This window comes from Geotrypetes seraphini, chromosome 10 (assembly GCF_902459505.1).
Source record: "Geotrypetes seraphini chromosome 10, aGeoSer1.1, whole genome shotgun sequence".
Taxonomy (NCBI): Eukaryota; Metazoa; Chordata; class Amphibia; order Gymnophiona; family Dermophiidae; genus Geotrypetes; species Geotrypetes seraphini.
In genome coordinates, this window is record NC_047093.1 from 101,475,092 (window position 1) to 101,489,802 (window position 14,711).

Here is a 14,711-nt window from a genome sequence, read left to right on the forward strand (position 1 = left end):
AGGAAAGGTCAGATTTGGGTAATATTATAGAGGAAAAAGCAGCAAGTTTTAGTGATCTGTTGTATCAGATGGAGAATAAGAGAGAGGAGTCAAAGACGACCCCAAGATTGCGAGCAGACAAGTCAGGTAGGATGAAAGTGCTGACCACAGAGACAGAAAAAGGGGGAAGCGGGGAGGTGGGTTTAGGTGAGAAGATGAGCAGATTCATATTAGCCATATTCAGTATTAGATGGTGGAGAGACATCCAGGCAGCAATGTAGGAGAGAGAATGGGAGTGAGATTGGGTAGATTGAGAATGAGAAGCAGAAAGTGAATTGGAGCCATAAGGAGAGGAATAGATAAAGGAAACAGAAATATACAAGAAAATTAGATTAAGTGCATCAACTGAAACTTAGTTCTTAATATCCTTGAAGCTTACTGCTTTCCCCTTGCCTATTGTTTTTCCCCTTACTCGTCTTATTTATTATCATTAACTTGTATTTCTTTCCCCATTTTTTCCTTTTGTATCATATGTTTTGTCAAGTCAGTTGTATTTATTTGGTTTGTTTCCCCTTGATACCTGTAATTTACTATTTTACTGCTTTATACATCGCTTAGAATTTTGAATAAGCGATTAATAAAATCCATAATAAACTTTAAGTGAGATAGTGAGAATAGGGAGGTGCACGAAGGAGTACATATTCCTTGTTCACACTGCTTCATTGTGCGAAGTGCCGCCCAAAGAGAGCTTAAATAGGTAGAAAAGTTAGTGAGGTCACCTGAATGCTTGCTTTGGGGGGGCTACAGTCAGTCAGCCAGAGGCAGTGCAGGAGGGGCTACCAGCAGGCAACAAGAGAGATAGGGGTTGGAAAGGTAAGTTTCAGTCACCCCTAAGCGCTTGCTTGAATGAACATGTGGATAAAAGTAAACCGGCTGATATTGTATATTTGGATTTTCAAAAGACATTTGATAAAGTACATCATGAAAGACTTCTGAGGAAATTAGAAAGTTATGGGATAGGAGATAATCTCCTATTGTGGATTAAGAATTGGTTCAAAGACAGAAAAGAGAAAGTAGGTTTAAATGGTCAATATTCTTATTAGAGAGTTGTTTTAACATATTTATCAATGATCTAGAGATGGGAATAACTAGTGAGATCATGGAAGATTAGGTTTCAACCTACGATAATCTTCTTTCTGTTAGTTCGTGGAAGACTCCATATGCTAGGTGTTCAATCCCAAACCGAAGTCCAGGTATTGCAGGAATTCACATCTTTTCAGAACACATGGTGCACACCCCCTAGTGGTAAAATCAGTTCAGTCCCAAAGCCAAACAAATACCTGTAAAATCCAGGACAAAGGGGATATAGGGGAGAGTCCCCATCAATACAAGTAAGTCACGAGCTGGTATGCTCTGCAAAATATCAACAAGTAATAAATAGGCACAAAGGCAACTCAGAAAAAAAACATTGATGAACAATGTAGAAGTAACCTGCTGTGTGCAAAGAGTACCCCAAGAAAGAGCCTTCGGCAATGTACACACTCACAGAAAACTCCCCACAGGATTCAGCAACTGGCCAGACAACCTTCAATCCTGTAAGGAGAATAACCGAGGCAGAAAGAAGCAGGCTATTCCAAACCACTGAGTATATACAGATAAGGCGGGTCGTATGAAATCCTCCAGGATCTAACAGAAAGAAGATCATCATTGGTAGAAACCTAATCTTCCATTCTGTTATGTCCCTTCTGGATTTCATACGCTAGGTAACATACCAAAACCATGGAAGCTAAGGAGTGACAGAAGAGCCAGCCCATAAAACCGAGGTCCTGAAAAATGGCAGCACAATGTGCCGCCACATCCATTCGGTAAAACTGGGTAAAAGTATGAAGAGAGGACCAAGAGCTGCCCTGCAAATTTCAGCAGGATGAATTGCACAAGATACCTCCCACGATGCCGCCACCCTTCCTGTCAAGAGTGCTGGAAGTGAAATCGGTGATATAAGTCGCAGAAATGGCCATTCGAAACCATCAAGCGATCGAGGACTTGGATGCTAACTCACCGTGGTGAGGCACAGCAGTGAGAACAAAAAAGTGATCAGACAGCCCAGAACTCAGTTATCTTTTCCAAATAAAGGAACAAGATCTTCCAGACATCTAATTTGCGGAAGATCTGATTTTCATGCTCCGAACCTGTCAAATGAAATGCAGGCAATCTAACCTCCTGATGAACTCAGAAAGCCAAGCCCATCGTCAACAAGAAGGAATGTACAGTATGGAAAACACCCATGTCTATCACATATACTGAGACAACAGTGACCAGAAAAAAATGTTGTGAATGTCAGATCATAGTGGTTCAAAGGAAGCCTCATTAAGGCCTTATAAAACAATGTTAAGAGACCATGAAGAGAAAAGGAGACACAAGGGAGGACGCAGATGAAGCGTCCCTCTCATACACCTGGTCAGATCTGAAAGAGTAGTAAGCAAACTAGCTCCTCTGTGCACCCGAAAACACGCAAAGTCTGCAACCTGAACTTTCAGGGAGGCCACTGCCAGACTTCTGTCTAAATCCTCCTAAAGGAAAATCAGGACTACTTAACTGGGAGCCTGCTCAGGCTCCACCTAATTCCTAGCACCCCCTTGTCAGAAAAGCCTACCAGGCTTTGGCAGAAGAAGCCAAAGTAAAGGATACTTTGAGCGCAAAAGAGTGCAAATAACTGTTCACCATCAAGGCTGAGCGCTCAACAGCCATGTTGTAAGACTAAAATGCCACAGGTTCTCCAAGGACACTGGTCCCTGACTGAGAAGATATAAATAAAAAGGGAACGGAGCCTCTCATCCCACTAAAGACATACGAGAATCGCATACCGCAGATGGCAAGGCCCAACCAGAGCCACTAAAGACACCAGGCTGGAATGTGTCACTTGTCTAGAAGATGACTTGACCTATCAGAGGCCATGGGGGGAACATCATACAGGAACACGTGAGCTATCCAGGGCCAAACCAATACATCCAACCCTAGCTTCCATGCTGTTCATTAACTGAAAAGGGGCCCAGCCTTTAATATCTCTGCCGAAGCCAACAAGATCCTCCGGGGCAACCCCCGGCTCTTGTAAGAGCAGACAAAGGTGAGGAACCAGGCTCCTGAAATCAGGAAATGTCGGCCGAGTAAGACTGCTGGAACAGTGGCAGCTCCAGCCCCATGGATTTGCATGGCAATTTCATCTTCCTACATTGCCTGCAGTAAACAGCCCCCTATCTCAATTGCAGCACATTCAACTAGAAGTGTAGCAGCTATATGAGCAGTCAGGGCTGTTTCATCTGATGAAATTTGTAGAGCAGCTACTTAGTACATTCTCCATACCTTTACGAGGTTCTAGAGTGGATGTGGCAGTATGAGAAGATGCCGCTCTTAGGTCCTCAGTACTACGGGCATCTGTCCCTCCCTCATCTGTCCCTCCCTAAATGTCTGGCACTGCTTTGGTACATCAATTATAGTACAGAATCCTACGTCTTTGCTACAGAATGAAAGATTATGTTCTTACCTTGCTAATCTTTTTTCTGATAGAAGACATAGGATTCTGTATGGCCCACCCTGTGCAGGTTTTTGATTCGCCCGATTCCTGCCTTAGATGTTGCCGGTGTCCGTCTAGGGACCTCTTCTCCTGTATCTAAGATTTAACAGAGACAGAAACAGGAGGGCTCCTTTGGGGTTCTTATGGCTCCTACTAATTGTACTTAGCAGGTTTGTTCCTAGCTATTCATGTGCGTACTTTATTATTCTATGTTAAATTGTTAATTGTTATTAATCATTGTTATCATATCATACGTTACAAAGTAGAAAAGAATATGGTTTGTTGCCGGGAAAGTTCCCCGTGCTCCTCCTCTTTTCTTCTGTTTCAGTGGAGTTCGATTATTTTGGTATTAACTGAAGAGAGAGCTGTTCTCCAGTGCTAAAGGGGAGTTGGAAGTTTTGAGTGACACCCTTCTGCAAAGTTTGTGACTAAGGAGAAGAAACAGTTATAGTATAGAATCCTATGTCTTCTATAAGAAAGAAGATTAACAAGCAAGGAACCTAATCTTTCACTTGTGTGCCTGCTGTTTTATCTCTATACTAGCTTTATAGCCCGTTACATTAACGGGTGCTAGAATATATGTGTGTCTGTCTTTATTTCTTTCTCTCTCTGTCTCCTTAGCCGCTTTTTCCTGTCCATTCTCCCTTATTTTTACCTCCCCTGTGTCCACCACCACCCCTTCACTGCTCCCCTTATCCAGCAGCAGCCCTTCTCCCTTTGTTTTACCTCCCCCCTGTCCATCAGCACCTCTTCTTGCTCCCCCTGTCCAGCAGTAAGCCTCCCTTCATTTTCCCCCCGTGTCTATCATCACCTCTTCCTGCTCCCTCTGTCCAGCAGTAGGCCTCCATTCATTTCCCCCCCCTGTCCATCAGCACCTCTTCCTGCTCCCCATGTCCAGCAGTAGGCTTCCCTTCATTCCCCCCCGTGTCCATCAGCACCTCTTCCTGCTCCCCCTGTCCAACAATAGGCCTCCATTCCTTTCCCCTCCGTCCATCTTCACCTCTTCCTGCTCCCTCTGTCTAGCAGTAGGCCTCCCTTCATTTACCCCCCCTGTCCATCAGCACCTCTTCCTGCTCCCCCTGTCCAGCAGTAGGCCTCCCTTCATTTCCCCCCCTGTCCATCAGCACCTTTTCCTGCTCCCCCTGTCCAGCAGTAGGCCTCCCTTCATTTTTCCCCCCCTGTCCATCAGCACCTCTTCCTGTTCCCCCTGTCAAGCAATAAGCCTCCCTTCCTTTCCCCCCCTGTCCATCATCACCTCTTCCTGCTCCCTCTGTCCAGCAATAGGCCTCCCTTCATTCCCCCCCTATCCATCAGCACCCCTTCCTGCTCCCCCTGTCCACGGGTGTTAGTACAGGGCCGGTGTCTACCATTCTCCCCAGAGTCCTTGCACCCCACCCTTCCCTTCCCACAGACCTGACTACCTACCCAGCGATTCAAACAGCGTGTGCACCAGTCTTCACACACTGCTTCGGGTCCTTCTACTGCCCTGATTTACTCTGGCACGTCCCTGATGACATCATCAGAGACGCGGCAGAGCAAATCAGGGAAGTAGAAGGGCCCGAAGCAGCGTGTGAAGACTGGTGCACTCGCTGCTTGAATCGCCAAGGTAGTCGGGTCCGCGGGAAGGGGGGTGAGCAGAAAAGGACTCGGACTCCTGTGGTCTGTCACGGAGGGTGGCCAGGCTCCATTTCAGCCGCAGGGAAGGCTCACTGCCCCAGCTCCTTACCCGTCCGCAGCCCGGGCCAGGTCTCCCGTGCTTTCTCAGCGGCCCGGCTCACTCAGTTTTTTTTTTGTTTACCTGGCCACTCCGCTTCCTGCATTCGCTGCTCTCCGTCAGTAACGTAATAAGCGCGCATGCGCACTTGTCTTGCCACATCCCGACAGAAAAGGGATCAGGGAACACACGAGGCAAGTGCGCATGCGCGGCTAGCATTTTATTATTTAAAATAGTTTGATATGTAATACTGCAATATTCGGAAATTTGCACAGACCTTTTTTGCAGCTGAAGGCTTCTCTTGTTTAGTCTGGAGCTGTTTTCCTGCCCAGCAATCTTTTAGGTTTAGTGTTAGACCAAACCATGTAGGATCTTCACACAGTGCTTCAAATACCTCCAGCAAGCAGTAGGCATCACAAGCTATGAAAAGAAAAGGACATATAGTGCTAATAATGGTGGCTCCAAGATTAGCTGCCTCTTTTACAAAGCTGCACGGCAACGGCCCCAAAGCCCTTTAAATCTCAGGTGATTGAGGCCAACAGCGTGTCAGATTTTAAGAGAAAATGGGATATTCATGTGGGATCTATAGGGGAGTAAGAATCAGGGAGTGGGTCATTGGTATGGGCAGACTTGATGGGCTATGGCCCTTTTCTGCCGTCAATTTCTATGTTTCTATAGCCGCTAGCGCAGCTTTGTAAAAGAGGCCATAAGTTTACATTAACAATTCTGATTCTAAAGGAAAGAAGGCTGAATACCAAATCAGGCTTTTCATATGCAATATTTATCGTGTTTGTTTAGCAATAATCACTTAGGGGTCAATGAACTTACTATTCATTCCAGACTAAACTCCCCTCAGGAATTTTAGTTATTTCATTTTTAAAGAGAAAATCACTGCAAAAAGTGAACATCATCTTATTTTAGAGAGGTTTCTTTCAGTTCTGGCCTCATTAGCCCCAAAACAACTCTGCTTTCTGAATTTGCTATTCACTTTGAGGGTAATTTTATAAGTGACTTGAGCATGTAAAATATGGATTTATAAAAGCACACATATTATATAATTGACTAGGGGTATGTGAGCACATAGATAAGTACTCTGAATTTATATAAGCGATTTCTGGTACAGACCCTTATAACAAATATAGGGTAACAGAGTATTAGAATGTAAGGGAGAGAGTAAAGGAAGTAGAGATAAAGCAAGATTATGGATATCATAACCTTGTGCTCAGTCTCTACCTTCATACAGATAATGAGAAATGACAGGGGATTCCAATAGATCGGATATAAAGGGTGAAGTCTACAAATAATAATCTCATCAGGAAAATCATTAAGTACTTTACACATGTAATTCTTCTACTAAGAGTCAGATCCAACAAGTAAAAAAAAATCTATTGCACTATCCCAGCTCAGGACACCAGTTCTTTTTGTCCTCCTGTGATTCCATCCTTTTATTCTGGAAAACCTACAGAATCCAGACAAAAATCATAGTCTGTCTGATGCCTCTGTTCAGAATATAGGCTACACTGACATATTCTCTGACCTGCATACACCAGTTGTTCCTCCTTCAGTGGTCGCTTCTCCCAGTTTGACAGTTGTTGTGTCTTATCCAAAGGTTTTCCAAGCACATGATATACCAGTAGACTGAGTCCTTTTTCAGGCTGCCTCACAACTCTCTCCTCTTCCTCTGGCAGGGCATCAACTTTCCTGCTGCCTTTAGTCCAGCTAACCTTACACTTCTGGAGCTAAAAAGGTTAAAACCAATGGAGAAAATAGGTGTTATGTTTCATGCTGGGTTTCTTTTTCTTTTAAAGTATGCATATTTGAAATTTTATATTGTTGAACTGCAACCACTTTAACAAATATTTGAAACATACAATAACATGAAACTAAACACTACTTATTCCACTTTCTGACCTCAATAGAAAGCATCTATTTTGACTTACCTCTTTGACTTACCTTACCTTACCAACCAAACTTCTCTGTTTTATGTTTTTCACCAAAATAACAATGTAAATGCAGTAAAAAAAAAAAATAAAAAAAAGCAGCATAGAAAATAACAACAAATATAGACAATACTTATATTTAATAATGCTATCATACAAATATTAGTAATGATAACAAAAACTGGCCTTTTTTTAGTTCAATCTTTATTAAGTTTTAACATCTTACAAAGAAATGCAACACTAATATATTATAAACATATGTAAACATGTACCAAGAAATTTTAACAGTCATGTCATGTCATAGCCATCCCTCCCTCCCTAACCCAAACCCTCACCCTACCCCCACCCTTCCCATCTTCCCATTTGTCTGGCAGGTCAATCATATGATCACACATACTGCTTAACAAAACCTAAGGGGCCCCAAACATCTTTAAATGAGGCCATATTCCCAAAATTGTGAAGTCTTTCCAGTTCTTAACTATTGATTGTATTGCCACTCCAGACAGTATCAAGAACAGCTTATTTTTATTAGCTGTCAGTATGGTCCCTGAAGTAGCACGTGTTCCACCTATTGCTACGCTATATGAAAAAGGTATTTCCAATATATTCTGTATTTTATTCCACAGAATGAAGTCCAGAAAGAGGTTTCTTAAATAGAAGTGAGAATTGGAGCGTATACCAGCTTGAAGCCTCATGACTTTGAATCCCCACAACATAGCACATATTAAGCAAACTTGGTTATTCCTTCAAAGTGTGAAGCAATGGAAAGCCAGCCTTAATATCATGTTGAAACTGTAGCCATTCAAAACATTGAGAATGGCAAGGCAAAGTTCTATTGTAATGTCTGAAAAGACACCAAATTTCCTTGAGTCATCACATCTTGCAAGGTTCTAACTCCTGCTTGCATCCAGATTTTCCAAAGGATCATAGAATCATTGATGGTAATTGCAGGGTATTTGTATAGAGTTTTTAAATAGAGTAATAAGCAAATCATCCAAAAACAACAAAGCTTCCCATGTAGACTTAAAAATTCCATTGTTTATATAGAACTCATATACTTATCAAAAGATTAAGATGGAGCGGTGACATTAAAGCAGATTCTAAATGTAACCAATCAGGTATCTGTTCATATAATTCCGGTAATATCCAATTCATTCCTTGTCTTAAAATATAGGTGTGTTGATATAATTTAAAATTAGGCAAATTGATTCCCCCCAGCTCTTTGACCTGTAACTTTGCCAGCGCAATTCTAGGTGTTTTCCCCAGCCATATAAATTTAGTGAGTAATCTATTAATCTGTTTATAATATTTTTCAGAAAAGAAGATTGGTAACATACTCATATAATATTGTATGACTGGAGCTATCATCATTTTCATCATTTGGATTTTGCCCACCAGGAAAGATACAAGGGGCTCCACTTTTCACACAATTCTTTAATTTTGGAAAGAAGACTTTCCTCATTAGTTGACATATGATCACCTACCGTATTTTCACGTAGATAACGCGCACCCATGTAAAACGCGCACACGGGTATAGCGCGCGGGAAACTGAAATATATGTAAAAAAAAATTTTGGTATACCGCGCATGCTGCCCGACTCTCCCGTCACCGCCCGACTCTCCTTTCGCCCGCCCCGACTCTCCTCTGGCCACCCCGACTCTCCTTTTGCCTGCCCCGACTCTCCTCTCCCCCTTGAAGTCCTGTCCCCACCCTGAAAGCCTGATGCGCCCCTCCGACGTCCGATTCACCCCCCCCCGCAGGACCGCTCGCACCCCCACCCCGAAGGACCGCTCGCACGCACTCCCACCCGCACCCGCACCCCCACCCCCACCCTGAAGGACCGCTCGCACCCCCACAGCCTCCCGACCCCCCCCCATCATGTAGAAGCTCCTACCGGTGTCCTGCTGCTTCCTCTTGGCGGTCCCAGCCCTTCTGTGAGCCCTGCGCCTGCGCTGCTTCTTCCGGCGGTCCCGCCCTTTCTCTGACGTCAAGCCCTCTTGCCCCGCCGACTCCCCGACACGATCGGGGCAAGAGGGAGCTCAAGCCCTCTTGCCCCCCCGACACGATCTGGGCAAAAGGGAGAACCAAGCCCTCTTGCCCCGCCGACTCCCCAACTCCCCGACAATATCGGGCCAGGAGGGAGCCCAAGCCCTCCTGGCTCTGGTGACCTCCCCCCGCTAGTTGTTCGGGCCAGGAGGGAGTCCAAACCCTCCTGGCCACGGCAACCCCCTACCCCCACCCCGCACTACATTACGAGCAGGAGGGATCCCAGGCCCTCCTGCCCTTGACGCAAACCCCCCTCCCCCCCAATGACCGCCCCCCCCAAGAACCTCCGACTGCCTCCCCAGCCGACCCACGCCCCCCTGGCAGACCCCCACAACACCCCCACCCCCCTTCCCCGTACCTTTGTGTAGTTGGCCGGACAGACGGGAGCCAAACCCGCCTGTCTGGCAGGCAGCCAACGACGGAATGAGGCCGGATTGGCCCATCCATCCTAAAGCTCCGCCTACTGGTGGGGCCTAAGATGCCTGGGCCAATCAGAATAGGCCTGGGAGCCTTAGGTCCCTCCTGGGGGCGGTGCCTTGGGCACATGGTCGGGTTGGGCCATATATTGTGCATATTCTGGTATTAGCCACCCTAATACCAGAATATGCACATTATTGATGTATATTCTGGTATTAGGGTGGCTATATGTTTTGATCATATATATAAATCCTGCACCCATACAAAACCACTGCATTACTTTATACATAAATGACCATTCCACCCTGTCAAACGCCTTCTCTGCATCCAAGGACACAGAGAAGGCCGGTTCATCCATTGTCTCAGTCAAGGACATAAGTTATAACACCAGGCGGGTGTTATTAGAAGAGTGCCTTCTGGACACAAAGCCCTTTTGATGCATTCCTATTATTTTTGGTAATACTTTAGCTAAATGAAGTATCAACACTTTGGTCAATAGTTTACCATCTATGTTTAATAATGAGATGCCTTAGGCCTATAATTGGCCACTAACATTGGGTCCTTCCCTGGTTTAGGGAGAACCACCATGAGTACGTCGGCCATTGTACCTGAAATGTACCCTGTTGAAAACACAGATTTATAAAGATGTAATAATTTTGGCAACAAATTGTCTTGAATGGCTTTAAGAAATTCCACCGTATATCCATCATTTCCGGGTGATTTCCCATTTTGCAAAGACCCCAGTGCTGCCTTAAGTTCTGTTAGCGTTATGGGAGCTTCCAAAAATTGTGCTGCTTGTTCAGATAACTTTGGCCTTTCTAACTTATCCAAAAATCCTTCCTCTTGTGAAGAATCATATTCTGAGAAATATAAATTTTGATAAAATTGTGAAAACTGGTCCATAATATCCTTCTGATTAACCATTATTGTATCATTATTATTATCTTTAATAATTGATATCCTTTCCCTGTTTCTTTTAGTTTTAAGATGATTAGCCAGTATCTTCCCAGCTTTATTGGTTCCTGCATACTATATAGGGTTACTTACAAAGAGATCTTTGCGCGCTCTATGGCTTAAAGCAGTGTTACATTTAAATTTTAGCCTTATAAGTCTATTTACCACCCTCACATCCCATTTTGCAACCAATTGTGCTTCTAAATTTGCTATCTCCTTTTCCAAAGTTCCCAATTCAGCTAAAGATATTCTATTTTTATATGTCAAGTAAGCTATAATACGACCCCTAATAGTTGCTTTAAATGCATCCCATATTATTTCACGTTCATAGTGCTTGAATGAATGCTTAAAAACTCCTGCAGCGCTGTGGGATCTGTTTCATTGCTCTGTTTTGAAAGTCCATATTGAGCTCCTGTTTGTTTAAGCTAAGGACACATAGATAAAAATTGCTTCCTTACCCAAGCTGTTTGCTTAGCAAAGTCTGAGACCACTGAGATCTTGGCCCCTTGCCATTTAAGATTCCTTTGATTTTTTGCTGCCATTATGATCTCAAGGCCTTTCCGGAAACTTAATTCTTTGAAAATTAATGGATGAGGTCCGGACTCCTGAGTCATAACCCTGTTAGGTATTCTATGTGCCCTTTCAATCTCAAAGGGAAATTTAAATTGCAGGTTTAATAAGCAGGGTATAAGTTCCTCAGAGCCTTCAGCTCTCTCTGGGAGGCCCAAGATCCGCACATTGTTATGACAGTTCCTATTATTAGTGTGAGAAATGAAAATACTATTTTCTAATGGTGTTAATTATTGCAGAATAATACAGAGGGGTATGTGTGTGAATACTTAAATTATATAACACTTGCATATAATCAGGTATAGTCAAATAACTACAGAGAAACTATAAAGATATTACTTATATATATATATATATATTTCTAATAAGGCAGGGGTCATTAAAGAGGTAATATTACAAAGAAAATATTAATAAAGTGGTAATGGAAAACTAAATGAAATACTGGTACACTCCCAGAAAGAGTTTATCAAACACCATGTGCACATACAAATAACAAGTATTACTGACTCAAAGGATGGAGAGGGGGGCAATCCTGAGACATTGAATACAATGCCTACAGTCAAATGAACATTGTATCGAGGTATCAGCATTTACCAAAACGACTATTGTTTAAAAAGATGATTTAAGCATGTCATGTAAGGGGTGAGTATGTGAAAGGAGAGAACAGTGCCCAAATATGGGCAGTTCTAAATATGGCCAGGGTCTGAAGAATAAGGGGTGGAAAAACAGGAAATAGGTGGGAAGGATTTGTGAACTGTACTGCTCTACCCAATGAGCAGACAGGCAGGAGGGGCTAACTAAAGATTGTACAGACTATATATTCAATGAATGTACTATACCAGGTGTGTCCATCTTGCCAATTTCTGTGCAGAGGGTACCCATTTTGGGCCCAAAAGGTAAATAAATTATATTGCTTACTTTACTCAAAGTCTCTCAGTCTTACTCATCATGTGGGCAGTGCCTTTTCTCACATTAGCGTTCTCTAAATCTTTTTTAATCTGCACAAGTGTTTTGTGATCAGCTTGGCAGCATTGTAATCCATTTTCCACAGCTAAAACACGCTGCTCAAGATATTCTGTCTTGTTGTTACAAATTAACGTATTTTTCACTCCATAAGACGCACCTGACCATAAGACAAACCACAGATTTAGAGGAGGAAAACAAGAAAAAAAATATTCTGAACCAAATTGTGCCTCCCTCACTGCTTGCCAGGCTCTGCACCCAACCCCACACTCAGGCTCTATACCCTGTCCCCCTTTCCCTGCCAGGCTCTGCACCCTGCCCCCCATTCTCTGCTCCCAGCCAGGCTCTACCCTGTCCCACTGCCCTGAAATGTAACTTGCCCTCACCTCTGGTGGGCTAGTGGTAGGCTGGGATAGGAGGGATCTGTCCCAGCCGACTAACAAATTTTTCCTCCCCCCCCCTCTCGGTACCTTTTTAAAACATACACACACACATCCCGTACCCGCCCTTCCTTTAAAAACATGCCCCTGCCCCGCAGTATCCTTTTTTTTTTTGAAATGCAAGATATCAGAGATGTTTATTTCCAAAAGCTAACATTTAAATTAATAAATGCAAAATAAAATACTTTTTTCTACCTTTGTTATTTGAACACGTTTTGTTATTTTTGGTAATTTACTTTGACTCCATATGTCTCTTTTCTGGTTTTATCTGTTTCTTCTGTTTGTGCAGGGTCTCCTTTCCCTCTGACATTTCTTCTATTCCCAGGTCCACCATCCTTGTTCCTTCTGCACCCCTATTTGCCCTACCCAGCATTTTCCTTCTCTGTCCCTATCTTACCACCTTGTCTCTGACTGCCCTTTTTCCAGCATTGTCCCTCAGTGTCCTAATCTCTTCCTTTTTCCAGCATTGCCTCTATGTTCCACTGTTTCTATTCTCTCCCTGTCTCCCCATTGACAGACTCCATCCCTGACCCTGCGATCCCTCCTCGCCCAGCATCTCTGTTCTTATCTCTCCCCATGTTCAGCTTCTCCCATCTCTTCCCTTCTTCTAAAGATCCCCTCCCCATCTTATCTCACCCTCAAGGCCACATATCTTCTCGGCCTGCCACCCCCCCCCCCCCCCCCCGATGCTGGCATCTTTTCCTCTTTCCCTCCTCCAATGCAGTCCCTTTCTTTCCTCTCCACCTGCTCTTCCCCATCCCCATGTTCCTCCTTACTACTCTGGCAGCAGCGATTGCATGCAATCTTCCCCGCAGTACCTTTTAAAATGCTCCTTAAGCCCCGCTTTCTGAATGGCTGCAGTCAGTTCTCACGAGTCCCGCGAGAACTGATGCAGCCATTCAGAAAGTGGAGTGGGCCCAGGCAGCAGCGCAGAAAGCACGCTCCTGCCAGCCCATACACTGCTGGACTACCAGGCTTAAGGGGCATTTTGGGTACTGCGGGGAAAATTGCATGCAATCACTGCTGCCAGAGTAGTAAGGAGGAACATGGTGATGGGGAAGAGCAGGCGGAGAGGAAAGAAAGGGACTGCATTGGAGAAGGGAAAGAGGGGAAAAGATGACAGTATCGGGGGGAGGGGGCAGGCCGAGAAGATATGTGGCCTTGAGGTGAGGTGAGATGGGGGGAGGGGATCTTTAGAAGAAGAGACAGAGAAGCTGAACATAGGGAGAGATAAGAACATAGAAGAGAGATACTGGACGAGGAGAGATCGCAGGGTCATGGATGGCGACTGTCAATGGTAGACAGGGAGAGAGTAGGAACAAATGGAACATAGATGAAATGCTGATATTACCAATCTCAATAAGCTGAATTGTTTCTATCAAGTCCAGGCTGATAAATAAAGCAAAGTGAGGAAATTATAATCCTCTGTTGTGTGTTGACAAGGTTCTCCAGTTGATGTATGGATTTCATATTTGGGAATCGATGATACTTGATCATACTTTAGTGCTGTCAACTGAAGACATTAAGCAAATAAAGTTGATTTTAAAAAGAACCATCTCCATGAGACCTCTGCAACTATTCTTTAATTTTATGGCACTGGGAACCAGAAAATGCTCCCAATTCTTTGTGCTGTAAAGTTTTCCTATTGGCGCAGTATAATATTTTGTATTGCTGGAGGCAGAAAGAGCCCCACAGAATCATAGCCTGAGGAACGAGATATATCCTTTGATAAAACTGGAACATTTGGATGCTAAATGTGGTTCTACTTGCACCATAGGACAAGTCCACCAAATGTGATAGAAAGTTTCCCTTTCCCATAATTTTTTCAGCATAAATCACTACCTGCTTTATAGATCCGAATGAGGTGCACTGAGGTATACTGTAGCACCATCTATAAAAATTTATTTTCATTTAATCAGACTGCTAGCTACTGATAGTTTAAAAAGGTATTGAAATTTTACATTATTTGGTAGTCTCATAGTTGTGTGCAGCATTGGCTAGAAAAGCAAACAGAATGTTAGGAATAATTAGGAAAGGAATGGAAAACAAAAATGAGAATATAATACCTATGTATCACACCACGGTGTGATTGCACCTTGAATACTGTGTGCAATTCT

General features: G+C 43.7%; 1 protein-coding gene across 2 annotated transcripts in view; it reads right to left on the reverse strand.

Moving 5' to 3' along the window:
• Window positions 1-14,711, reverse strand: part of EXD3 (exonuclease 3'-5' domain containing 3) — a 411,655-nt gene that overhangs the window by 17,425 nt on the left and 379,519 nt on the right. For both annotated transcript variants that reach the window (XR_004540939.1, XM_033961769.1), the window contains exons 16-17: window positions 6,802-7,003; window positions 5,542-5,684 (exon numbers count right to left, since the gene is read on the reverse strand). Coding sequence is in view for 1 of the 2 variants with exons in the window: in XM_033961769.1 (XP_033817660.1) it covers window positions 5,542-5,684; window positions 6,802-7,003 (345 nt within the window). In the remaining variant the exon portion in view is untranslated. The remainder of the gene's footprint in view (window positions 1-5,541; window positions 5,685-6,801; window positions 7,004-14,711) is intronic.